The sequence below is a fragment of the Lonchura striata genome, chromosome 1 (genome assembly GCF_050655825.1).
Source record: "Lonchura striata isolate lonStrDom1 chromosome 1, ASM5065582v1, whole genome shotgun sequence".
Lineage (NCBI taxonomy): Eukaryota > Metazoa > Chordata > Aves > Passeriformes > Estrildidae > Lonchura > Lonchura striata.
In genome coordinates, this window is record NC_140703.1 from 113,462,128 (window position 1) to 113,489,475 (window position 27,348).

Below are 27,348 nucleotides of genomic sequence, written 5' to 3' on the forward strand. Positions count from 1 at the left end.
CAGAAGCCCAGAGGCCTCAAATCAAGCAGAATACGCTGCCTGTGGTCCCAGCAGTTAGCACACAATTCCAGAGCAGGTAGAGGATTTCTTTGGATTCAAGGAATGGAGACATCAGAAGCAGCTGGGCTGCTATTATCACCTGTAAAAACCAGCTCTTGGTGACTCCAGGAGAACAAGGAAGATGAGGTAATCATGGTTTTGGCACAGTTAGCACTGGCTGAGGGCATTTTCAGTCAAGCCAGGACAGAGAGTGTGTTGTTCCTTTCTAAGGCACTTGAGACAGCTACCCACGTTACAGGAGCCCCTTCTCCCCTTCGGAAATCCAGCTGCTGCCCAGCACATGGGAACACTGAGCAGCTGCTGGGGGCATCCACGAGAACCTGCTGGGCACTTTTAGGTGGACAGGATGCAGTTGTCCTAAACTATTTTGGACCTAGAGCACACCAACCATCCTGGCTCCAGAGAGAATGAAAGACTCGACAGCTGCGAGGGCTTTCAAGGATAATCGACTGCATCAGCCAGGGAGCCACTGGGAGACAAAGATGAGCCATTTGGGAACCCTGGAAGGAGCCATTTGGGAGGAACGCTTCCCCTTAGACTACCCCCAGGGTCAGGCAGGATGGAGGAAGGGAGGAATGGCCAGTTGGTTTGCTTCTGCCTAGACATCCAGAGCTGGCTTTAAAGTATGCAAAGGAAATCTCAGGATCCCTTCCAGCAACCTGCATGCCTAAGCAAAGACTCCTGCTGTGAGGAGTTACTGGAGACAAAGGCAGGGACTTTTTCTGGGAGAAACAGCTGGCAAGGGACACAGAGCTTCCCAAGCTTGGCAGGAATAAATGGAGCCCACAGAGTCAGCAGGCAGAGAGGGGAAGGTCAAGGCTGCCAGGAAAGGGTTACTCTGGAGCAGGTCCCTGCTGGGCTTGCTGGCAAATGGCAGCAACAATTGAGGTGGAGGGGGAAATGGGAGATTACAGAGAGCTCTGAAACACACAGAAATAGGGTAAACGCTACAATTTTAGCTTTTAACTTTCTTCCAGTTTTTTGTTTGTTTGTTTGTTTGTCCTAATCTGACAGTTGCTATTCCTCTCCCAAGGGCTTCAGCCAGGCAAACATTCCACTGGCACTTGAGCAAGCTGGAAGCCCAAGAGGAATACCTGTGTCTGTGTCCAGCAGGGGTCACTGATGATTTTCTTGCTTTTAAAGCTTTTTCCCCCCATCTTTCTATCTTTTTTGTGGGGAGGTCTGCCATCCCAAGAAAGCACCCATGTCAAAGGCAGGAATGTCCTGCTGGAGGCAGAGAGCAATGTGGTGAAATGTCCACTCAAGGTCACCTTGAGCAGAATTGCAGTAGTGGGACAGATGCAGGAGCTGAGCAGTGCAGCATCCCCCTCACACTAGGACTGCACTGGGACAGTGTCTAGAGTTAAATTCATGGCCAGTGGACCACCTCTGGCTGTGAAAGTCCTGTCAAACAAGACACAATGTGCATCCAGCACAAGTCTCCAGCTCTCTCAGCTACTCCAGGGAGGAAAGGTTACTGCCATTCCTCCAGGATAGGTCCCAGCCTCTTTTGTCTTATTTTATTAGGATGACTGGTTTATGGCTCGCTGTGTTTTTATTGTATTCACTAATGGATTTTATGCAAAACAATTCACTGATGAGGCTGTAAAGGCTAGCAGCCTGTGCTGGTGATGCTTCTGCAAGGTTTTCCTGTCCTTCTTGGTGATATTTGCTGGAGCAGTTCAGGAATGTTGCTCCGTCTGTGTCAGGACATGGTGATACAGCTGCACATAAACTCTGCTCTCCTCTAATGCCAGGAAAACGGTCTGCCATTAACAATGTGACCAAGAGAAGTTGTCTTTCTGTCTACTGATGAAGCTGGATGCAGAGAGAGTTGGTTATCACAGGAAATTCCTCAGTGAATGGCTTCAGTGGCTGGCACTGGATCACCCAGTGAACTGCACTCTATAATGCCTTTGCTATTCATTTCCCTTCAGGTTTGGCCTTGGCATTTTTTTCTGATTCCTAAACCAGTATTTCCTTTCTATAAATGTTGCTGCATGAGTACATTCTCTCTGAATGCTCATGTGGCTGTGGTGTTATTTAACAAGACTCATTCCATGAAAAAAAAAAAAAAAAGGAGGAGTTTCTGAATACCTTTCTGTCTTGTGAAGATGCAGTAATAGGTGTTCTTACCACAGCCCCATCCAACTTGTGGTGATGAGTGTTGCTCCTTCCTGTGCTTTGTCCCAGCTATACTTCAAGTTTGCATTTTCCCAATTTGATGCATGTTCTGTAAAACAGATTATTCCACTTTCCCAAGAGCATTCCACTTTTCCCAAAAGTACTTCTACTGCTAACAGAGAAAGTACATATCCCTTTATAGCTTATCCCTTTGATTTCAAAGGTGAGAAACTGTTTTGTCTGAAGAAAATATTTATCAATATTGCCAGCAGGATAAAGCCTCAAATCCCAGGTTAGCCTGCCTTTGATATTGCAAACCAGCAGAATAATTTCATGCTGTCAAAGGAAGGAACATGAAAATATATTGACTTTCTTATCTAGTATCTCTTATTAACAAACGACTCTATGGAAAGGTTTGGCCATCATGTTTGTTTTTATTGGCACACAGTGAAGCAAAAAGCTCTATCTGGATGCCTTGCAGACTATGCACCTTTTTACACCAGCTCCCTCAACCCCAGATCATTCCCTTGATGGGATGTGCCATCTGTAGCTGCAGGGTGGGGTGTCCCCCCACAGACCCACCAGAAATGGTTTTGCACTGGAACCCACTGGAAACCTATGTCCATTTTGTTCTCCTTCTTCACACTCTTCCTCCTTCCATTACGAATGACAGAATTTAGAGATTTTCAGCCCAAAACGCCCTGCTGCTGGCATGAGTGCCATGACATACCAAAGCAGGAACATGCTGACTGGGGGAATTCACATCACAGATCTCAGCTCCTATGGAAGTGTCTAACCAACATTTTCAGATGAGTTCAGTTCCTGACTTTCTCACCCTTGCTTGCAGTGAGAATTTCTGCATAACTTGGTTTCTTCCTAATCTGAATATCAACCTCTTATGCATCTAGAAGTGTTATTCTTTAAAATAAATGCCCACAGAATATGATCTTGCCATCCTCACATAGTTAGAACACCTTCTAAAAAGGCATCTCTTTAGACCAAGACACCTGTCTATCTTCACCACCAAGATGAGCAGTGGCAGATTAATGGTAAGGTTTGCTCCTGGTATGTCCAACAAGACTGGGGAGCCATCTGCCCAACTGAAAGCAGACATTAGGCAGGGAAAGAGAATCTGTGTCACTGATCTTGTGAGAGGTGATGAGTATCGACAGAGAGGAAACAGTTTGAGCCAACTCAAAAAATTATCAAGAGTGTGCCACAGGAAGACTTCTGGAAGACAGCATGTCCTGCTGAGCGTGAGGACAAAGCCGTGTGCTCTCTGGTTGTATCAGCTGTGTAACAAGGAGAGTAGCTCTAGCTGAAGCAGGAACATCTGGTTTCCTATTTGAGGAGTCACAATCAATCTGCTGCAGTAGCACAAACTGCTTACTTCACCCCAAACTTAAAGCTCTTGTGAAACCATCACTGGAGAACCATCTGGTTTTGAGTCGTTTTGTCAGTATCTGTCTTGTGAAAGATATTTTCAGGATGTCAACAAACAGCCCCATCCAAAAAATTCTTCCATGTTTCTTGTCATCCATGATGGCGTATATTTAGATGCCATATGCCCTGTACTTTTCTTCCCTGGAAACTTGGGGCTGGCTTGTGCCAAGAATTGCACATAAGACATTTCCCATGTGTTATTGTTCATAGGTTCTTGCTCAGCCCTGGGACTGGAGCATAACACACGTGTGCACGTTTGAAAATAGATTGTCTTGGTGTCCCACTCACAAACTGTGAGCCCACCCACCTCCCCCACTCGTGCTTCACTGGAGTAATTTCGTCAGTTGGGACGCACAAAGCAGGAATTTTGCTACCCCTTTGTCCTGTGAAATGTTATTTATTCTCTTCCCCTCCATCCCAGCCCACGTGCAGAACCAGCGTGTAAGAACACATCACGCATGATTCAACGCCACGCAAAAATTCTGCTGAGCTTCTCAACACCGGCTCCAATGGGAACCTTTGTCTGGTGTGTGACTGCAGAATGCCAACCTCCCAGTGTGTAAAATGCACTTGATTCCAAACACCCACACCCAAAATGCCGGAGGACTCGTTACATTCGTGGTCCATAAAGGGGTGGTTTTGTTCTGTGTCCCGGCTCTGCCTGACTCGGGGTGAATGCAATTGGAAATGCCAGAGAGGCAGCTCCCAAGGAACGTAAGAGCAGGATTACAGTTTTCCTGACATCGGAGGGGGGTGACAACAACACAGCTGACGTAGGAGGGGATGGATTACAGCGCATCTGACAGAGCAGCAATTATAGGGAATGCATTTGCAGGCATGGATGGGTGGAAAACGAATTGAATATGCTGTTCCAGAGGAGGACAATAAAGGTGTGTTGCAACAGTCCTTCCCCCCCGCTGGAGAGCTGCATTTCTCACTTGTGCAGCGGCACAAACAATCTGTGCTGCATGGCAGGAAATATCCGAGGCAAATATCGCATCAATCTCTGAGGAAGGATACCTGTTTTCGTAACTTGCTCATTGACGAAGGGCTCTTGGTAGTGGCTCAGACAATAGGTGGATATATCAGGTTTTCCCTGTGGAATAACTGTACCACCGGCACCGTGCTGTAAACGCAACTTTTATTTTGTTTCTGCTTTCTTTCAGAGTGAGCAAAGTGGAGAAAGGGAAGGGGGAGGGGAGAAGCTCCTGAGTTTTTGGTATGCTGCAGACAGATGCCATTAAAACCCTCTTCAAAGGAGCCTGTGCACATGCCCTTGCCTGGCAGAGGTACAGGCAAATGAAGAAATTACCTGGGACTCTGGGTCCATTTCAAACTGCAGCGAGAGCATAGTGGATCTCAGACTCTAATGCATGAATATAGAGGAAAGGTGAGGGAACCCTTATTAATTTTATCCCTGGGGAATGATTTGGAGCTTTCTGCATGAATCACTCACCAAGTGAAGGGAGGGAAGCGGAGGCTGCAGCAAGGGGACATCAAAACTGCCTCGCTCAGGTCACTGTTTCCAGCAGAGAACATACGTGTGCAGTGAGTTCCATTGTCTCAGGGTGCTTCCTGTTGGGCACGTGTCCACAGCGTCCACAGCTGCACGGCAAGGGCCACCCCCCATCCCATGGCCCTCCTGTAAAACGCAACAGGACACTTGGGACAGCCAGCCCAAAAGGAACGAGGCTGAATTCCCTTCCTGCCCTCACAGATTGTCCCTCCAGCCCAGCACAGAGCAGGCACCCAGCCCCTGCACTGGCTGAAAGATAACTGGAAGGTGCTTTCCAGGTGGAACATCTCATGGCACCTCCAGCTGCCATAAGGATGAGAACAGCAGCCTTCAGTCTCCTGGTCTGCCCAGGGGAAGGTTCCCAAACTCGTTGGACAGGGACTGGTTTCCCACCACTCCCATCAGGCTGGCAGAATTTCCCCAACTCTTTTGTACAGATCCCAAAGAGAAAAGATCCCACACAAGGAGAAGGGGAAGGATAATTTCACAGGAATGAAACCCCCATCAAATGGATCATGGACATGACTCCCTCCCACCTCTGCTCTCATATCTGAGGTCTACTTAGCATTTATTTTTGCTTTGGAAGCAGGCAGCTTCCAACTGATCTTACACTGCTAAACTTCCCTGATAAAGTGTGGCCTAAAAAACCCCAAAAAACAAAGCAACACATGAGCTACTACAGTGTGTAGGATGTTTCAGGGATCAGTGAGAAGCAATACACACTTTCAAGAGAAACTGCTGGCAAAGAGTGGCAAAGCTTCGGAAAGCAGCTGCCTCTGTTTGACCTGCTCCCTGTCTACATTTTGTCTGGGAGTGAGAGGATAACATTAAACTACAGGTACTAATGTCCAGCCTGATAGAAAAATCACATATAAGAGCTGCCTCTTGTATAAACTGTACTAAACCCAGTATGTACATAACTGTATTTATACCAGCCATAAGATTAACATCATTCATCATAAATTTCGGTGTGAAGGATCGAGTTAAAGCACTTTGCCTGAGCTCAGGACACACAAAAGTATTTCCTAGCTGTGTCACTGACTTGCTTCATCACCACCATAGGCAAGACACTTCATCCTTGTAGTCTTTTTGCCCTCTCAGTTGTAAAGCAGCGAAAGTGGGGAAAGTTACATCTTTTCCTGATCTTTTGTGCCTTTTCTCTGTGAAGATTGTATGATCTTGGTGGGAAAGTGCCATTTCCAAGTGTTGGTCTGTAGGTATCTGAAGTCCAGGTGGTTCTGCCCCAGAAGGTCCCTGCCTGGCTGATCCTGATGCCAACACTAACAGTAGCTTAACACAGATGTGCTCAGACCCAGGGGATTTTGGTCCTCTTCCGTCAAATTTTGGTAGAATAAGTGCTTTACCTTGCAGGATACCTTGAAGATGGATGTTTTAAGAGATGTAAATAAAGTTATTTCCATCTAAATTTTAATAGGCACAGTTAGATGACCTATGTGTATTCACTTTTACTACCCCAACATTAGTCATTAAGCTTAATTGGAAAAAAACCCTAATTCAAAAGCCATTGTTCCATATTGTCTGTTTAGCTCCTGCTTTTTTTTTTTTTTTTTTTTAATCCTGAGCAATAGAAATAATTTTTCCCACTTCTCCTTTTCTACTTTTTTTTTTCATGCATTTGTTGCCAGTTGTCAGTCAGGCTCACCTGTCCCTGCACAGTGGAGCACAGAGACACCCTCAAGACAGACCACCTTGTCCTGTGTTTGTACTTCCATTTATACAAACAAAGACACTCAGAGCCTCAGCACAAAGGCAGATTTTGTAGCCCATTATATTTAGGAGGGTGAAGAACCCAAAGACACCCCTTCAGAAGGTATTTCCTAGCCCTAGATAAGGAGCAATGATGAGGAGAAGCTCTGTGCCCCTTTATCCTGCAAGACAAGCTCCATGTATTAAGTCAGTGAGATGTCATCGCCTCATTAATTATGAAATGTCATAAACCTTAATGACAAAAGATCATTGTTGTGATCGTAATTATGTAACCGTGATGCAATGTTATGACCAAAGACATTCCAGTGGTCTGAAATATATTTGTGGATGCCATTGTGGTGTCTCAGTAAGGACATCCTAGCTTTAAAATATTTTTGCCAAAATTGCAGTGGCAGCCTGGATTTTTTCAAATTCAAAGACACTTTGAAGTCATATTAGAAACAGTCATACACCATTTTTTTCAAGATAATGCTTTTGTCTTTGAAATAAGCCTACAAGTATTTTAGTTGATTATCTCTTCTTCTTTACTTCAAATGTTGCTATAGTTTTTGCAGTGTGACACCTCCCATTCAACTTCTTTTTAGGCCAGAGTTTAACTTGGTGTGACCAGAAACAAATCTATTGACTTCAGCAAGGTCCTATTCAATTAAGTTGAGGAAAATAATTCCACAAATCTGACGTTTAAAATAATCACACTGGTATTTTCTGGGAAAAAAAAAAAAAAAAACAACCCAAACAAAAACCACCAAAACAAAAACCCCCCACCCCCCAATCCCTGCCAAAAAAAAAAAAAAAAAAAAAAAGAAAGAAGAGAAAAGAAACAAAATTAATAACTACAGCTGTACTGCAAGTAGTGACCCCAGTAAATTCAACACAGAAAACCAGGCTGACTTTATCTGTGGAGGGTGAAATGGGTAGAAAGGAATGTCTCCACTTCTTGGTTTGTTTTCTTTTTGCCAAGTGAAGAAAGTTGCTATTGTTGTTAGTTTGTTTTGAAACCGATAGAAAACGCTGAGTGAAATGACTAAAGGCTGAATTGCTGGAAATATCTGCGAGATGAGTTCTGGAAGGCATCAGCCTCCGTGTGCATTCCCATACACAGATGATGCTGCCCCCAGGGAGGGAGCACGGAGCTGCTGCAATGGAAAAACTTAGCAGCTGTGTCCTCCCAGCTTCTCCATCTTCCTCGAGGACTCAAAGGCACATCCTCGTGGATGTGCTCTGAAAAGTGCCTCTGCACTTCCCTCGCTTTCTTCCCTGATTATGAACCAGCCAGCTCTGTAATGACACCTCTCCCCAGCACGGATATCAGGGAATCATCCAAGGTGACTCCTCGTCCAGGGTATCTAAAACACCAGAGGGCAGCAGAAGTGTTAAAGCAGAAACTGCAAAAGCCTCAACCTCCCCAACAGCAGCACCTCTCTGAGCCGGTAAAACTCGATTGCATAAGAGGTCTGTGATGCCTTTTCAGCATTCAGAGTGAAAGTGGCAGAAAAACGATGTAAGTATGGCACTACCACCATTGCGCAATGGTTACTTCTCAGCAGTGCTGCTGGAACATGGTTTTACCTGCATGAATGAAAATGGAAGAGAAACAGCAAAAGGTTGCTGAGAATAATAGAGGTAGGGGGTCTTTAATTCTCAACAAATGATACAACAGTGTTTTAACTTGAGAAGTGAGGTGCTCCCTCCTTCACTGCAGATGCCCTGGAACAGAGATCACTGTAAGCACCTTTCACAGGGAGGAGCACTCGCCACTTCTTGCCTCTTCTATCCAAAGCAGGCAATTAAAATCTGCAATTAAAATCAGGACAGTGGATTCTCCTCTGGTGAGGTCTTACACTCTCCAGGAAGTCCCACGGCACATGTGTCCACCTCTCCTTAGTATGGGAAAATGGTGAGATGTTCTGGAGAGCACCAAATCCAGTCATCCTCTTCCCATTTTGGAAGAAAGGAATTCTGAGTCCTTTAAAAAGAAACAAAAATGTTCCACTCCTAGCTGGGTCTGAATGTCTTTGAACGTTCTTTCTAAAAAGACCAGCTCTGTTTGCCATCCTAAAACACTTAATCAATTTCAAATGAAAGCAGCAACTATAATTAAAGGGAGGAAAATCCCACCACAGCAGAGGAACCGTTATTAAGGTAATTTTTTTCTTTATAACTCCTGGGGCACTGTTCACATGCAGCTGCTACTATATGTGCTGTTTGTGTGTCACCTCCTCTCCATGAGCTCCGCAGAGAATATACTGTTAGCTTAATAATAACAATAATAACAATAATAATAAGTCAGCTTTTCATGTGAGTTATTCAAGGCACTGTGTAAGCACTAATTGAATGCTACAATAGCCCAGGCTGGCTCTGTGCTATTCTCCTCTCTCCAGCACATGCCACAGCAGTCCCATGACTTGGGTCACACCATGGAAGCAGCTCCTGTCCTTCAGCTCCTGACCACCAGCTCTGCCCTCTCCCAGCTCCATTCAAGCCCTGAAGAATGCCAGCCTGCCTGCTCACAGAAAGCAAGCGTTGGGACAGCCTGGGTTCTGTGTAAAAACAAAGTTTGGGCATTCATTTAAGGTGTTATTTCTCCATTTTTTCGAAGAGAAAAAGCCTGCAGTGTACACACTAATACTTCACTAAAACATTCTGACAGATCTCTCTCAAGCACGTTGATGATACACAGCTCATGGATCATGCAATTTGATTTATGCAGAACACCACATCTTCCTCATCTCACCTTGAAAATTACAAAAATTGACAAAAAGCTTGCTTTCCTCCCTTATCACGTCTATCTTGAACCCTCTAGGAGTCATTCAAGACCTTAAGGAGAATGTCAACAACAAGTGAAAACTATCTCAGAATCACAGACTATTCAGGGATGGAGTGACCTCTGGAGATCACCCAGTGCATCCCCCTGCCAAGGCAGTGTCACCCAGAGCAGTGACACAGGAATGTGTCCAGATGGCTCTGGAATGTCTCCAGAGAGGGACACTCCACTCCCTCCCTGGGCAGCTGTTCCAGAGCTCTGCCACCTCCATGGAAAGAAATTCTTCCCCATGCTGAGGTGGAATTTCTTGTGGTTTATTCTATGGCCATTGCTCCTCATCCTGACTCTGGGCACCACTGAAGAATCTGGGACCATTCTCTTGGCTGTCACCTTGGACATATTTGTATGTATTGATTAGATCTCCTCTCCGTCTTCTCTTTGAAGAGATTTTTACCAAGTGCTTTGAAATTTCAGGGTGAAGCAGAGCTGCAACTTTTCTACCTTATTTCCAGTAGTCTGGCAAATCTAATTTATATGGTGCCCCCGGATGGAAGAGGAGGGTCACCTCCCACTGTCATGGGTTGTGATGGTCAGGGGAGAGGCTCAGATTAAGAGGGAGAGTTTTCCAGTCAGAAACACATCTCCTGACTGAAGAACTACCTGTCTGGAAAGAGCCTAGACTGACTGCAATAGAGAAGATAAAGCTGAAAAATAGATATGGCAGGCATCATTCAAGACTTATTTTTGAGACTAGAATGGATTTTGACTCCAAGTGTACAAGCATTTTGGTCACCTGCTGCGTGGAGGCTGATGATCTCTCTGTTTTGAACCCTGTGCATCTGCTTTTTCACATCTGACCTTGAGAGGAGACTCTTGGCTGAGGTTCAATCCTATAACAACATCCTTAAGCCTTGGTGTGCCAAAGGGAAACTTCCCAAGCCTCACTTCCACACTGACCAGGGATAATGAAATACAGAGATAATGAAATACTCAGAAATTAAACACTCAGAATACACTGCAGGTGTATACACTGCAGGTGTATTCTGAGTGTTGCGTTGGAATAGTATCACAGGGCTGCACAAATATTGGAGAGCCTGGAAGAGGCCACCAAGACGATCAGAGGGATGGAGCACCTCTACTATGAGCAAAGGCTGAGAGAATTGGGATTGTTCAGGCTGGAAAAAAGAAGCTTCAGGGTGACCTAATTGCAGCCTTCCAGTACCTGAAGGAAGCAGGCAAGAATTGATGGAGACAGACTATTTACAAGGACCTGGAGTGACAGGACAAGGGGCAATGGCTTCAAATTGATGCAGCGTGTGTTTAGGTTAGATATCAGGAAGAAATTCTTTACTGTGAGGGTAGTGAGGCCGTGGCACAGTTTGCCCAGAAAAGCTGGGGCTGCCCCATCCCTGGAGGTGTTCAGGGTGAGGTGGGATGAGGCTCTGAGCAACCTGGTCTAATGGAAGGCATCCCTGCCCACGGCAGGGAACTAACTGAAGGATCTTTACAGTCTCTTCCAACGCAAACCATTCTGTGATTTTATATATATACACACTCCTATATATATTTTTATATATATATATAGTCTTTATTATTACTTTTGCTGCTGTCAGTGCCCAGCTGGTGGACCAGAGGGCTGCTGTCCCCAGATCGATGTGTCCCCAGCCCTTGAGGGGATACTCTGCAGCATGCCCTCCATCACAGCCTGGAAAGCAGGGCCAGGGAGCCCGGCCGTGCGCAGGGGAAGGCGGGTCCGTTCCCCGCTGCAGGCACCGGTGCAAAGGGCGCAGCGCATCCACAGCCCCCCCGTGCCTCGGGATCGGGGACAAACGCTGCCCCGCAGGGCTGCAGCCGCGCTTTTCCCACTGCCAGCGGGACTTCCCCATCCCACCGCGCCAGAGGTGCCTCGGCGGCAGGGGACACCGGGGCAGCAGCGGCGGCCACCGGGCGGTCACGGCGCCCGGCGCTGCCGCCGGGGCGGGGCCGCAGTCGCGCTGCGGGGACGCCCCGCCGGGAGCCGCCGCCGCTCCGGGGAGCGACCCCGGCGGGAGAGCCGGGCCGGGCCGGGCCGGGCCGGGCCGGGGGCGGGCAGGAGACCCCCGGACCCCCCCGTGCATCCCGGCCTCCCTCCGCCCTGACGTCACCGCCCCCCCGGGTCTCCCGGGCGACGGCTCCATCAGCGCCCGCGTCAGCGCCGCCCGTTCCCTGGCAACGTCCCGGTGTCTCCGCTCCCCTCCAGCCCCGCGCCCGGCCGCGCGTCTCGCTGGCGTCAAACTGACGTCAATGGGCCCGTCTCGGCTTTCGGCGGTGGGCGGGGGGAAGAGGCGGGCGGGGAGGGCGGTGCGCGGACGGAGGCGCGGGGCGGGCCGGGCGGGGGGCCGGGCCGAGCGGCGCCGCCCGCCCCCCGGAGCGCGCTCGGCCCGCCGCACTGCCTCCCGCGCGCGGGCCCGCCCGCCCGCACACCGCGCTCCGCCCGCAGGTGCGAGCGGCTCCGCGGCCGCTCCGCCGGGCGCTGCGCTGCCGGGCCGTGCAGGCGCGGCGCGGGTGCCGCCGGCGCTGAGGCGCTGCCCGGCCTGAGCCATGGTGATCATGTCGGAGTTCGCCTCGGCGCCCGCGGCCGCGCACGGCCAGCAGCGGCCCCTGCGAGTCGGCTTCTACGACATCGAGAGGACGCTGGGGAAGGGCAACTTCGCCGTGGTCAAGCTGGCCCGGCACAGGGTGACCAAGACGCAGGTGGGTGCGAGGGGCCGCCGCTGGCGGGCGGCTCCGCGGGGCCCCGCGGCGCGGCGAGTTTTCCCGCTGTGCAGAATCAAAACTCGGCAGGGACACGCGCAAAAAAAACCCACCCCAGCTCCCGCAGTTGAGAGCGTTGCTGTAGCTTCGTTGAGTTGCTCTCAGTTTGATGAAAACGCCGGGAAAAATTAAGGAGCTCTTGAAGTCTTCAGACGTTTTTGGTTGTTTTTTATTTTTTTTTTTAATTTTTTTTTTTTTTCATTCAGTGGTCCTCAAGAACAAAGAACCTGTGCTCTTATTTCCAGAATTTTTTTATTTTTTTCCTGGGTGTGCAGCCGTATTTATATTTCTGGTGCATGTCAAAACCGCCTCAGTCACTAGAGCAGGAGATAGTCTGTTGCAGGAATCTGTTTTTCACTGGCATGGGACGGATTAAAAGATTTACAGAATCCTGTCCAGTGCTAATTTCTGCAGTTCTGTTCGCTACCTTACGTGTAATCCTTTGACGTAGAAAAGAAAAACGAAAATGTTCTGTGCCGTAAATTCTGTGCAGTTCAGAAAAACAGGATCAGCTTTGTCAAGTCTGTGCTTTAAAAGCTACTTTGAAAGCTGCTTTACTTGGATTTTGTGAGTGGTGTGTTTGTGCAGGGGTGTGTCTTTTTTTTCTTTTTTTAAGATCTCTTAACAGTGAGAGTACCTGTTTTATAATACCTGAGGTTGTTTTGTTATTATTTAAATTTGCAGGTTGCAATAAAAATAATAGACAAAACAAGGTTAGACCCAAGCAATCTGGAGAAGATTTATAGAGAAGTTCAGATAATGAAGCTTTTGAATCATCCCCACATTATCAAGCTATATCAGGTAAGAGTCCACCTTTGAAGTGCAGCACGTAGATAAAATATGCTTGTGGTCTCTTGCATGTGATTTTTGCATCTAATACTTGTAGAGGGAAAGCATATCGAAATACTGAAATACTTTTTGAAAACCGTTTGAAGTAAACTGGGTGTCTTCAAAGTCATTCTTCATTCTTTGAACAAGATTCTGGTATTAGACAACTTTGTGACAAAATGCACTGTAAAATCTACAGTTGAAACCAGGCTGACGTTTGTTTCAGACTGAGGAACGGGTTAGCTGAACTTCTATGATTAACTTGCTTTTCCTATCTGCTTTTCCCCGTTTAGAGGACTGGAACTTCTTACGTGCTTTAGATAAGAGGAAGACTTAAACTCACATTGGGTGGTAGAGAAGGAAGCACTAAAGTTGAGTTTGCCTTAAGTGGAAGGGATTTAAAATCGCCAACAATCAAACCAAATAGATCTAAGCAGAAAGTCTAAGTGGAAACTTAATCAAAGAATTAGATTAATGAAAAAGGAAAAGGTGGTAAATATTGGTATCTTAGAATATGGCAAAAAAATCACCTGTTTGGTTGTTCTGGTGCAGTTTGTGTAGTTTTGAAAGTGAATTTTAAGTATCTTTCCCCTGCAGAATTTCACAACATGAATTTCGGTTTAGATTTGTTTAGTTTCTGCACTGTTGGATATTTTTAACCGTGGGAACGAATTAATGTGTTGTGCAGAAAGCAGGATCACATTTGTCTTGTGAGCAAGGACTGCTTTGCAAATTCTAAACATTAGATCTAAGTAGCCTTTGGTGTAAGTTCCTCTTAATCATTAAAATAATGCCTTGTGGATTTTAGAAGAAGATGATGACAGAACAGTTTGGGTTGGAAGGGACCTTTAAAGGTCATCTGGTGCAAGCCCCTGCCATGAGCAGGGCAGAGGTATCAGTCTTTCTGGACCTGTCTAAAAGGGCAGAGGGGAGAAAGGTGGAGATGGATGAAGCAGCAGGTCTGAAAGTCCATGTGCAGTAGTAAACACTATTATCAGCTGCGATCTTACTCCTGGGTTTGTTAGCTTAATTAAAAAAAAAGAAAAAAAAGTTTAATTAACATGTAAGGCTGAAGAGCCAGTAAGGGAGGTGCATAGGCAAGGCATTATTTTAAAAGACCTTGACACACATGAAGTGTTTGTATTTATAGTGTTACCCATCATAACAAAAATGATTCTGTGTTAAGGGCTGACGTCAGGGATGCCCAGGGGCAGTATAGGACATACAGAAACATTCTAACAGTTCGGTTGAGTTCATTTCAGTGGAATGATGTGGGTGAAAATACTGTTTCAGAGCATTTAGAGAAGCAGGTTAAATTCCATCTCGTTGAACCACTTCACTTGATGCAGCAAATGACGTTGGTAGTGGACCATAATTTCTTTTCAGTGAAGTTTTCTTTTCTTTGTTGTTGTAACTGATGCTTTACCTGTTTGATGGAGGCTGAGAAGCAGAGATGGAATTAGTTGACATACCAAAGTAGGGTGTGTGTTCTTGTATTATTTCATCATTGTTTTAGTTTCAGCACCGCGTCTTAATTTCATTCAGCTGGCAACTTTCCCAGAACACTTTCCTTCAGTTTTTTAAACTGGGAACCTCTCTTCCTTTGCTCCTTGTTTGTTTATTTTCATTTCGTGTCTGTGTGTACTTGTAGTGAGGGGAGGACAAGAGTCTTTGAAAAAGGTTACATGTTGGGAGCCTGGAAGTTACAGCCTTTGAAGTAGAATTGAGGCTTTTTGGATTGTTAACCTGTTGTGAGCCTCCTGCTTCCAAAACAAAGTATCTGCTCCTTGAGAGGGAAATGTTTTCAGGGAAATGTTGTATTCTGAAATGCAACATTTCAAAGGTGTGCTGTGGCAACTGACGATGAACTTCGAAACGCTCAGCATTTCTCATTCATTATTTGGATTTTAGTTATTCTTTATTTTCCTCCAAAGGCAAATATTGTAAAATATCAAAGCAGGTTGATACTGGATTGATAGGCAATACATTGACAGTTGTTGATGTGCATCAAGCGCTGCTGTTACACAAACAGCAGCCTGTTATCACTTGCACAGGAGGCTCCCCATGTCCCAGCCAACTCCAAGCAGGAGCAGGGGATCTGATACCACTTCTTGCTTTGTCTGCTGATCTGAGCCCCCACTAGCCTTGAAACAAAGACAACTTTAGATAAACCTCTTTGCATGCTCAAAGTATGTAATGTTAATTGTAAAAATATATATGCATATTTTAACAAAAGGGGAGTGTATGAAATTATCTAAACGCTCATCTGCTCTCTTTCAGAGATTAGGTAGCTTGGTAATGGTGAGAAGAACAATGGCCTGGCAAGCCATTGTATAATGTAGGCACATAAGCTTTGATTTGTTATCTTTTTCATTACCAGTTTGCTTGGAAAGAACTCTGTGGTGCAAAATGAGATGCTTTTACTGCCAGCTGCTGCAGCAAATATAAATTTGAATTTGAGAATTCACATAGAAAAATAAATGAAACCATAGAGCTCTGCTGCTTTTTTTTTTTTTTTTTTTTTTTTTAATCATGCTCTCTCATGTCTTCACAGGTTATGGAGACAAAGGATATGCTGTACATTGTTACTGAGTTTGCAAAGAATGGAGAAATGTTTGGTAAGTCCTCACTGATGGAGCTCAAAGTTCCTTAAATTTAGAAACCATGGCTTTATTTTTGTCATTCCTGAGTAACAGATATATTCTGATTAAAAAACCTAGGGCTTGTGTTGCCAGCTGTCAAACAGCAAGGGCAGCACCTGCAGGATTATGAAAAATTTCCTCGGGGTGTTTCTAAATCCTCTCTGGTTTTGACTCGCAGATCACCTGACCTCCAACGGGCACTTGAGCGAGAGCGAAGCACGGAAGAAGTTCTGGCAGATTCTCTCAGCAGTGGAATATTGTCACAGCCACCACATCGTGCACAGGGATCTCAAAACAGAGAACCTCCTGCTGGATGCTAACATGAATATCAAATTAGCAGGTAATAGGAAATAGGAGATCACTTTATAAAGGACTTCAGGCATGTTGTTTCGACATTGGGCTTCCTTAGGATGATCCTGTAAATGTGTTTGTATTTCTGCGAGTGAAAATAAAACAATAGTTACAGATATTTCTTGGAACAGATTTTGTGAACAGAAGGGGATAGCTTAAATTAATAGGCAGAAAACAAAGCAACACATCTGTTCCTTTCTCTCAATTTTCTGCTACTTCTGAAATACTAGTATGTGGTTGAGTGTTGTGCTACCCAAGATTTTCACCTTTATTTCAGACTTTGGCTTTGGAAACTTTTACAAGTCGGGAGAGCCCCTCTCCACTTGGTGTGGAAGCCCACCCTATGCAGCTCCAGAAGTTTTCGAAGGCAAAGAATATGAAGGCCCTCACCTTGATATATGGGTGAGCTTGCTATTCCTCAGAAACTACGTTTCACACCTTGTGAGGGTCTGCGGGCCTTCAGAATCATTGTTCTTCCTGGAGTCACTCATGTGCTGTGCTCTTTTTTATTGGCAGAGCCTTGGGGTAGTTCTGTACGTCCTTGTCTGCGGTTCTCTGCCTTTTGATGGACCCAATTTACCAACTCTGAGGCAAAGAGTGCTGGAGGGGCGGTTCCGCATCCCATACTTCATGTCTGAAGGTGCTTTTTCTTTTTTTCAGATCCTTAATGTTAAAACAGGTGCTACAAAGGAGGAGCTATGCAGTTTGCAGCTGGCAATTATTTTGCTTTTGTGTCTCTAGTGGTTTCTGTAGGGCAGAAGATGTTTTCTTTTCTGGGATCTGCTTTGTGGTGCATCTAAAAAGCTGTAGTTTCCTTTCTTAGAATATCCCTATGGATCATAAAAATACTCGACTCCCTAGTTGGAGAAATAATTGCTCAGAAAAGGGAGGAGACAGGATTTTAATGAGACTAGCCTGCAATGCTGACATAGGTCTAGTTCTCCTAAGATATTTTAGCTATGCTGAAGGGTTGTATTCCAGTGGGCTGTGCTGCCAAGGAGAGCAGGAACAGTGGGACTCAGCAGTGTTTCCTGAGAACTCCAACAGTCTGATGAGAAACATGAAAGTGAAGAGTGTTATCACCTCTCTCTGATTTGGTTTCCAAACTGAGTGAACGTGCCTCTGTTGTCACGTGGAGATTATCTGCTGAGGTCTGAAGTTTATCAGTTATAGCCATGAACAGCTTTATTTCCTGGTTATAAGTAAATAAGCACTTTAGGGCCAGGACCAGGAAGTTGTATGTGATGGGGTTCTGTACTAAGATCTGACTTATTTTTATGTGCATGTAATGCCATCAAACCTGCATCCTCTCAAGACCAGCTCTTGTACAAGGTGCAAGGCCACCTGGTATCCAGTATAGCTTCATTTCCTGCAGTGACATGTTGTTTTTGTCATATGAATGTGAACATCTCTTGTGCTGTCTGGAATATCTGACAGTCAGATCCTGTTTTCATAGGCATCTTACACTGTTGCTGGGAAGTGTTCTTAGCAGTGACCTGGGACTGGGCTGTTACGTTTTGCCCCTTGCTCATGAGTTTGTTTTTGTCACCCAGACTGTGAAACACTAATCCGACGGATGCTGGTTGTGGACCCAACCAAGCGGATAACCATCTCCCAGATAAAGCAGCACAAGTGGATGCAGGCTGACCCCTCCCTTCAGCAGCAGCAGTCCTTGTGCTTCTCCATGCAAAACTACAACTCCAATCTGGGCGACTACAACGAGCAGGTCCTTGGCATCATGCAAACCCTTGGCATCGACAGGCAGAGGACTGTGGAGGTGAGTTCTTGCCCTTTAGATCCATCTCCAGTGACCACCAGTGCTGCAGTCATTCAGTGACTGGCCTTGATCTGGTGTCACAGCATAAAATCTTCACTGCCCTTCCGGATTTTGCGTGGTTTTTTGAGTGTGCTACTCCGAACCCTTAGTGATGGGTTTTGTCTGCTTGCATCCTGTAATTCAAAAGGCCCTTCCAATGTCTTCCAGTCTCTGCAGAACAGCAGCTACAACCATTTTGCTGCCATTTATTACCTGCTCCTGGAGCGCCTCAAGGAGTACCGGAGCAGCCAGGTGTCCGCTCGGCCAGCAGCCGGCCGGCAGCCGCGGCCCAGGAGCTCCGAGATCACCAACGCCGAGGTGAGGAGAGGCACCTTTGGATCTCCCTTTCCATGTAGCTGCCAAGCTTCTGAAAACCAGTTCTGATAGCAGTGCCCTCCGACAGGACACAGCCTGCTGTTCTTCAGCAGGAGGCTGAGTGAATATTAATGCTCTGTTTCCTAGGAAGTGACCGCGGGTCATGGTCCAAAGAATAGTCTACCTCCAGTGCAGGTCAATAATGAGCCACAGGATTAAACTTCTCAGGGAAATCTGCCCTTTTAGGCATGGCTTGGTTATGCTTCTTTGTTGCATATCCTGTAGGTTCTTCAGAAGTAGTCCATGAGTCACTTAATGTGTTTTTCTGACATTCATTTTATTTTTTTCGCCCCCACCCCTTTTAAAGCGTGGTTTGGGTGCCTTTGCAAATTGCGCTTCCAGTTAAATTGCCTTACTTAGGAGGAGGAGTTCTGTGTTTGTGTTGGCATTGATAGATTAGCTTTGTTCATTTTCATAGAAAGCATGAGGAGAGAGCTTGCAGGGAAGGTGTCTCTGAAATTTTGTGACTCTCTGGTATCTGAAAAGTCACGTGGAACTGCAGTGTGTGTGATGGCTTCTGTGCATTGCTTTCTCTCCAGATGCCTCAGGACAGTCTCACTAGTGAAACCCTGCGATCATCTCTGCTTTACCAGCAACCTCAGAGCCTGATTCAGCCATCTTTGCAGGCAGAAATGGACTGTGACATAAGCAATCCATTACAGGTTGGTATTCCCTGCTAAACTCTGTGTTGCTTCTTTTTTTTCATTGTTCTGCCAATCCACAACAATGGGGGTTGTGACTTTTGTTCTCTCTCTCCTATGTTTTGTTTGGCATTTGGGCACATTGTCACGTAGCCTCTCAAACAATATTCCTACGGAAGACATGCCACAGAATTGTGGAGAGTATTAAAAGGTAGTACAGAAATTAGGAAAAGACCCTAAAGTCTGTGATCTGGCATGTTTTCCAGCCTGTATTCTTCCCTGTGGATACCAACTTCAACGGGCTCTTCCGGAACCGCTCCATCTCCCCGAACAGCCTGCTGGAGACCACCATCAGTGAGGAAGTGAGGCAAGAGAAGGAGCTAGAAGATGAAATTAAGGCATTTGACCACCCCATCTGCATCCCTAGCAACACCAGCAGGAGGCACACCCTGGCTGAAGTGACCACCCATTTCTATCAGCATGTCCCTCCATGTAAGTAAGTCTGAGAGAGATGAAGGATGTCTGTAGGTAGGGGAAAAGAGCAGAGAAGGAGTGCCACAGAGCCAAATGCTGAGGGAGAGCGTGCTGATTTTACCTTGACTGGGGTAGGAAAGCCTAGAAAAGAGGTTTGTACTTTCCCCTCCGCAGTTCTGTCTTCCTAAAGATAAGCAGGGCCCTTAGGAAAGAGGAGTTGTGCTGTTGTATTTCACCTAAATCTCTTCAGAGGGGAGCATGCTCACAAGCAGGTCACAAACCTGGTCTGCTTGCTTCTGCTGTTGTACTGGGGGAGGAGAAAGGGCCTGAATTTAACAAAAAACACCTCACTGATTGTATTTGGTTTGTGAACCAACTAAATAAGCACAACTGTTCACAAAACAATCGTCCTGGTTGTGCTAAAGAAACGCTGCGTGCCTGATCCAGCACAGCCTGGTGATGCTGGTGTTGCTGGCTTAGTCCTGCCAGCTGGACGGGAGCCCAAACTGAGGTTATTTGTTGATGACCTCTTGCTGGAGTCAAGCCCTGGGACAACAGGAGTTGCTGGACACCTCTCCAGCTCGAGGCTGTTTATTAGTGCCAGTGTAGGTGGGCAGAAGGCTCTGATGTCATGTTTGTTCCTTCCTGTATTCATCTTGGGAATGTTCTTTCTCTCCTTCCTTCCCTTCCATAGGTATAGTCATTTCCTCCTCTGCCAGCCCCACAGAGGGAACTAGCTCAGACAGCTGCCTTACTTCATCTTCAAATGACAGCTCAGTGGCCCTGAGCAGCTGTTTGGCAGGTCAAGTAATGACGGGGAGCCCGGCCACAGCGAGGATGACGTCTCCTTTCCTCGCTTCCCAGTCTGACGCTCCCGTGTTACAAGCCCAGGGCTGCATGGGAGGTGCTTCTCTCCTGCCTGTCAGCTTCCAAGAAGGAAGGAGAGCATCTGATACCTCATTAACTCAAGGTAATGCCTTCCTGGCTTTGTTGCTGAGGAATTGCACCCTCCCAACAGCCACTGGGAAAGGGTAGGGTGCAGGGAGACTTGCTGCCCTTGTTATACTGTGGCTGGACACTTGGATATTCTGCCTCTCGTGTTCATGGGCCCTGAGGGAGGGTGGGATGCCCTGGGGAAGGTGCCTGGAGGAAAGGTTCTCAGCCACTGATTCAGCCTGCCCATGGAGATATTTCTGCTGCCGTGAGTGGGATGGTAGGCTCCACCTTCCTCCTAAAATATGGAGTGTACAACGTCATGATTTCTCTCAGGCTTTCCCTTTGCCACGCATGTCCATCTACACAAGGGTGCAGCTGTCCCAGCCCCTGTTCCATTACCTAAATCCTGCTCTGGCCACCAGGCAGAGGGTGAACGTTGGGTCTCTTCTAGCCCAGTTCCCACACCCAGGAAGGCAGTGCCCAGAAAAGCTGATCTGTACTGTAGGCAAACGCTGAGGAGGATTAAAGTGCATTTCTTTTCCTCGTGTCCCACAGGCTTGAAGGCTTTTAGGCAGCAGCTGCGGAAGAACGCTCGAGCCAAGGGGTTCCTCGGCTTGAATAAAATCAAAGGCTTTGCTCGGCAGGTGTGTCAGTCCTCCTCCTCTCGGGCAGCAAGGAGTGCCATGAGCCCTTTCCAGCACACGCAGCCCAGCACCTGCATGTACAGCAGCAGCGGGAGCAGCAGAGAGGGGAGAAGCCTCCTGGAGGAGGTGCTGCAGCAGCAGAGGTGAGGGAGGAGCTTTGGTGCCTTTTCATTTGGTGTTTACTTTGCGTTAAGGGTAGGCAAGGAGGGGTAAACACAGCAGAAGAGGTTGGGGGTTTGGTCACTGGGGGTTCCTGTCGTCCATCTTTGCTGTGTGGCAGTGGGTAAACTGCTTGGCTTCCTTTGTGGCTTCCTGCCCTGGCACATGTAACAGAGGACGTGCAATTCCACTCAAAAATCTCGATGTTCAAATATTTGGAGGTTGCTGAATTGAGAAGCAGTTTGGTAGTGTGGGGGAAAACATTGCTTCTCCCTACTGCAAGCTGTGTTTTTCTTTGTTAGTTTTGGGAATGATTTCTTTCCTTCTCTGCCTCCTCCTGTAATTTTCCCATGGCAAGGAAGTGAGCCCTTGTAATTTGGAAAAGTTACAGCCCACAAAGGAGGCACAGTTCCAGTGGCCTCAAATGTCATATGTGGTGGCACCTCTTAATTCCCATAGAAGCAAGATGGAAAATTGAGCTTCCGGTTTATCTGCACACGTTGTCTCTAGAACATCTATTATTAGGTGGCCAAATCGTGACCAGATAAACTTGGTTGTGACAGTTGCCCTCTACAGAATGAGGGAGAGTCTGGCACGGGCAGCTTGCTTTGATTGTACTGGCTGGGGTAAGGAGAGGTCTGATAGAGAGAAGGAAACAAAGGGGAAAGTTATGGTCAAGGTTAGGGGCAAGAAAGGAAAGAATAGAACATGGAATTATCCTAGCAATGCAAATTAACCTCTTCCCGCCTGGATTTTGTTCAGAATGCTCCAGTTCCAGCATCACCAACTACTCCAAACAGCTTGTCCCCACTCCCACACACCTGCAGCAAGCAGCTTCCCCTCCTCTGACGGGCCAGGTACCTGCAAAGCCTCCAACTCCATTCTGCTGTCAGAGCTGCAAAGAGAGAACTCCTTTGAGCTGGCCTTCGCTGGCAGCAGCCAGCTGCTCCAACCTCACTTGTTCGGGGTGAGCGTGTCCCCGGTGTCGTCGGCCGCTCACCTGCTGGACACGCAGCTGTACATCAGCGGCGCCGTGCCCCCGCTGGCCGCCGGCTTCTCCCAGCAGCAGAGCTTCTCCGCGCCCTCGCCGGGCTACGACGGCGTCGCCCTGCAGCACGGGGACTGCGAGATGGAGGACCTGACTGCCAGCCAGCTGGGCAAGTTCGTGCTGGTCAAGTGAGAGCTTCGGGCCGCTCTCCTTGCGGGGAGCTTTCACCACTGGCGGCGTGGGGACGAGTGACTCTCAGAAGCAATAAATTTTGAAGTATGTGAAGAGGCTGCCTGGTAAAGCAGGCAACTTTATAGGACTGAAACAAGCAATATGTATGTCTTTTTGCTTCTACTATTCTTGCACTGAACAAATACGAATAGAAACTGGTTTTTTGTTTTTTTAAAGGAAAAAAAAAAATAATGATGGGGCAGATGGGTGGGGCATTTGTGGGGGCAGGGAGGGATGTGGTTGGGGAAGAACTCTTCGGTACTGTACTCAAGTCAGACCAATACAGCTCTGCTGTTATGCAAGATTAGCAGCTGTCAGTAGTGGTGACACAGCAGGGAGAGGCTTTTCAAAGAAGGGACCAGAGCCTCCCTTTTTCACAATATTCATTTATGGGTTTGTGAAGATGATTACCTCTTTAAAAAAAAAAAATAAACAGAAAACCAGTGGCATGCAGCATTATGCATTCATAGGAGACAAAAATGGAAGCATTGCCATTTGTTGTTTTTCCTTTTCCCTCCTGTTAACACTCATTTTATTTAAAGGAACCAACATCCCCATTCCACACCTCCCAGATACACATATTTTAAATGAAAACTGTGAACTTCTTGCTTGATACATCAGCTGGAAAAGCTCAGCATGCCCTTCTAATTAGTACAGAAGCAGTAACTATTGGAAATGTATCCCTTGATAATCAGGATCCAAATTGCATAATGCCTGGTCTTTTGCAGGGATGTTTGTTTGAGAGTGGTGTGTGTGTGTACATACACACAGGTGCACACATGCCCATATTTTGTTGGTCTGGGTATTCTTTAGGAATCTTTTTATAAACTCTAAGTTTGTTCATATTCTTGCCGAGGCACTGAGGAGGGAAGCAGCAGCACCTGTGGGGTAATGGGATGGGTTTTCTTTTTAAAAATCCCTCCTGGAGGTTGCCTACAAAGTTGCCTGAGGGGTATTTCTTAGTGCTGCACATTGTTATTTCCGCTGCTAATTATGTTTTTTATGCATTTCATTATCAGGGTCCAAACAGAACTGACTCTTGGGGAAATGTGCAATATTGAGGTTATAATTATATACTGACAAAGACAAAAGGAATAGGCTAGAACAGAATTCTACTCTAACGGAGTACAGCTTGTTCTGAACAAAACTGTATTAAAAGTGAGTAAAACAGCACAATCTTTGGGTGTTTGTTTTTGGTTGGTTTGTTTTTTGGCATATTAGCAAAACGAGGTTTTGCATTAGATAGCTGTTTTTTCGTATGGTTTTTAATGCTGTATATGTATATAAATAGGAAGCAGAAAACTATATAACACTAGTTATTTTTTATATTTTGTAATATGCTTCTGTTGTGTTTCTGGTATAAACCCCAACTCCCTTCCCGAGGCAGAACATGACTTCTGTTGGTGTCAATAGAGGTTTTGCTGAGGTATAAAGGGGAGGACAGGCTGTGCTCCTACAGACATGAGTTGGGGAGTGCATGCAAACTTTGGAAGCAGGTGAGCAGACAGTGTGAGACAGCTTGGCTGGGAGCTGCCATCCGAGTGTCAGAGTGTAGCTGCATTCTGTCTAAATGCTTAAAGGACCCATCTCCCTAGTATGACACAGGGTGCCTTCAAGTTACCTTGGCTTCATGCAACCTGCAGTATTACACATTTGCAAATAATATAGAGACCTGTTTTGGGTTTTTCTGGGTTTTCTTTTTTTGTTTGGTTTGTTTAGTTGTTTTGGGTTTTTTTTAAAGGAAAAAAAAAAAAGCCAAAGATTGACCAGGTTAATTGGTGGGAGTAGGAAGAGTTGAAGATGTCATGTGGCTCTGTCTGTGGCTCTCCATAAACAACCTCTTTATCTGTGTGTTGTATCTGTGTGTCTGTATTGGTGCATCTCCAGTTTGCCACTGCTGCTCCATGGTCTGGAAGCTTCAAAGTGACAGAAAATTGCTCGAGTTGAACTCCTGTTAATGAGCGGTGCCTTGCAGCAGAGAAAACACCAAAGTCTCACGCTCATTTGTAGTGTGGGTTTAAAAGAAAACAAACAAGCAACCCCCCCAAAAAACCCAGTCCAAAAAAAGAGATGGAGATGGCTGGAGTGGAGGGCAAGACAAAACTAGCTTGTCACAAAGCAGCAACTTGGCCTTCAGTTTTGTAAGGGGTAGCACACATACTTAAACCACAGAACTTCCTCCTCAATTTGTGTTTTGTTTAATGCCATGGATCTAAAGGCCACAGATTCTTTTGTTTCCTGTCCTGAACAGTGACAAGCACTTTACTTTCATAGTATTTTTTTTTCTTTTCCAATTGCTGTAGAACCTCTTTGGAATTATTGCTGGAGCAGAAGAGGTCATTTTAAAAGTCTGGGTTTTTTTTTTTGTAGATATCTTGACAGTGCTGTTCTGCAGACTGCAATGCAATAGGGTATTTAAAGACACTACGTGATTGGTTTAATTGAGATGTATAGTTTATTTTTTATCATGACTGAACAATCATTTTATTTCTTATGTTAAAATGAGAGGTGTACACCAAAATGATTAGTTGATGTGTTTTATTTAATATTTAAATAAAAAAGGTTTTAAAATTGTTGTCCTGCCTGTGATTCTGTGGAGTAGCTTCACCCAGTGCACTTAGATTTGCATACAAAGTCCATAGGACATTACTGACACTTTCTATTACATCCTAAATGAAGAGGGATGGGGGGCCCACAAATCTGATAATGGGATATTGAGCATTTTGCTGATAGGCAATCTGTCTGAATTCACCAAGTCTGTGGTAATCGGGTTACAAAATGCAGCAGGAGCAGAGATCCAGGCAGTGGGGATGGCCCAGTGTGGTGGAGAGTCACCAGATGGACACTCCCTCCCTCCCCCAGTGTCACCTTCAGCTCAGACAGCCCCAGCCAGATAAGAGAGCAAAGGGAAGGAGGGGAGGGAGGGATTCACAGGGGAGAGTGGATTGTGTCTTGCAAAATATAACTTGAGAGTTAAAGAAATACTGAAAATTTTTCGTATTCAGCTGGTGCAGTCACAATGAGAGCAAGGAAGGCTTTTGTCTGCAAAGGGACTCCTAAATATTGACAAGCTTTAGTTTGACCTGACAAACACTCAAAAAAAACCCCAAAAAACCAAACCAAAAACCCAAAAAGCAATCAGTATTGTTTTTTTAAAAGAAATTAAGGATCAATTTTTTTCCCCTTTTTTTTTCTATCCTGAAGGTTTTATTTTAAAATCCACCTATCACATTTTGAAGGGAAGGGATAGAAAGGTAAACCCAAGAAGTTAAACAGAAGCTTGTGGGGAATCGGAGATAATATTTACTTATTTTTCTTTCTAAAGCAGTTTGCTGAGCTGAAATTTGTAGAGCTCTTTGTGCATTTGCTGTGACTCCTGAACTGGTAGAAAAGTGTCACACACATGTTTTTCCAGGGTTGTGTTTTCAATGTGAACATCCAAAGTTAGGAATTTTGCTAGTCTCAAAAAATAATGGATGCATTCTAAATAATCTTGAATTAGGTTTTGGTATGACCTGAATTAAGGATAATCCTTACTGTTGTTTTCAGCTGGGTTCTCAGGGCATTCTTTTAAACTCCAGTAATTTTGGGAAATTTGAGAAAGTTGCTTCTTAATGGATACAAATCAGTGCAGCTCCACCAATTTTCATTGACATCACTGACCCTTGGGTATAGAGGGATCCTGCCAGCATCATGATTTCTGTGAAATGGTAGGAAAAACAAGTACAAAGAAACGCTGGGAGTCTGGACTCAGTTTCCATGTGTACACTGTTTTCACTCTTGGTGCTTTAGTCACTGTCTTCCTTCCTTTCCTCTGAAATCTGTCTCTGCTCCTGTTCACAGCATTTGTTTTTGTCTTTAACATCTCTCAAGATGCTGTTTTTCTTGCTTTCATTTCTCACATTACAACTTGGTACCTTCCCTTTCTCTCCCAGTCCAGAACTGGTGTTTTTCCCCCGCCGCTCAAACGGAACAGATGCTGGCAAGTTTAACACAACCCCAGAAGTGAATGATCAAACCTTGGTTGTTTTTTTCTTCAGAAAGGAAATGCCTAGAGCTGGCAGGAGATGCCAGACTGGTAGCAGTGAAAAACACAGACTGTTTTTGCACTGAGCAGGCTGAGCACAGCCACCCAGCCAAGCACTCTGGTGCCAAGGTCCAGCTACAGCAGCGAGGGATTCTCACCTGCCCCTCTCCTCCTGCAGGTGATCCATAACTCATCCCCACGACCTTCTCCTTCACTGTGCCCAGCACAGCAGCCACCTCTACAAGGAAAGGAACCCCTCATGGTTGTGTAATGCTGGCCCGTGTCAGCTGGAAGGGGGAAGCAGCAGAAGGGAGAGCAGTTGAGCGAACGAAAATTATGGTGCAGGAGATGGAAAGTGATCGGTGCTTCCTTTTTACTCATCCTGCAAAGTGAGAATAAGGCACACGTCACGCAATGAAGGAGAATTCATTTAAAACTGATAAAAGGAAATGTGTGCCTCGGGAGGGCATTGCTTCAAATGCGCTTGCTGGCTTATTTCATGACTGCTAACTACTTTCAGTGGTGACAGTTAAATCGATGATAAAGGTAATCCACTGTCATGGTTTATGGATTTAGCAGAGCAGCTGTGGGAGATCAGGAAGGAGCTGGTCTTCGGTACAGACTGCCAGGGGCATGATAGATTTTTAGGACAGAAATGCCTTTCTCCCAAAGTATCGGATATTAGCACCTGCCAGAGACAAAACTTTCATGTGAGGTGAACAAACTTGGCCAACACCTGCAATAAATACCAATTTCTTAATGAACATCTTATGCCATGTGTAATATGTCTTATGGCTCTGAGCAAAGG

At 46.0% G+C, this 27,348-nt stretch overlaps 1 protein-coding gene across 1 annotated transcript; it reads left to right on the forward strand.

Annotated features, from left to right (window-relative positions):
• Positions 1 to 12,088: 12,088 nt before the first annotated feature.
• SIK1 (salt inducible kinase 1) lies at positions 12,089 to 25,088 on the forward strand. Its single transcript, XM_021540011.3, has 13 exons — positions 12,089 to 12,368; positions 13,113 to 13,229; positions 15,811 to 15,874; positions 16,077 to 16,238; positions 16,527 to 16,651; positions 16,766 to 16,889; positions 17,803 to 18,026; positions 18,234 to 18,383; positions 18,980 to 19,102; positions 19,348 to 19,573; positions 20,250 to 20,525; positions 21,047 to 21,278; positions 22,057 to 25,088. The coding sequence occupies exons 1-13, from the start codon at positions 12,216 to 12,218 to the stop codon at positions 22,472 to 22,474; spliced, it is 2,394 nt and encodes a 797-aa protein (XP_021395686.3). The 5' UTR covers positions 12,089 to 12,215; the 3' UTR covers positions 22,475 to 25,088.
• The last annotated feature ends 2,260 nt before the right edge of the window (positions 25,089 to 27,348 follow it).

Coding starts and splice junctions, on each gene's coding strand:
- SIK1 (XM_021540011.3), top strand. CDS start 12,216: ATGGTGATCATGTCGGAGTTCGCCTCGGCGCCCGCGGCCGCGCACGGC. Junction 15,875..16,076: donor AAAGAATGGAGAAATGTTTG/GTAAGTCCTCAC, acceptor TTTGACTCGCAG/ATCACCTGACCTCCAACGGG. Junction 20,526..21,046: donor TGATACCTCATTAACTCAAG/GTAATGCCTTCC, acceptor CGTGTCCCACAG/GCTTGAAGGCTTTTAGGCAG.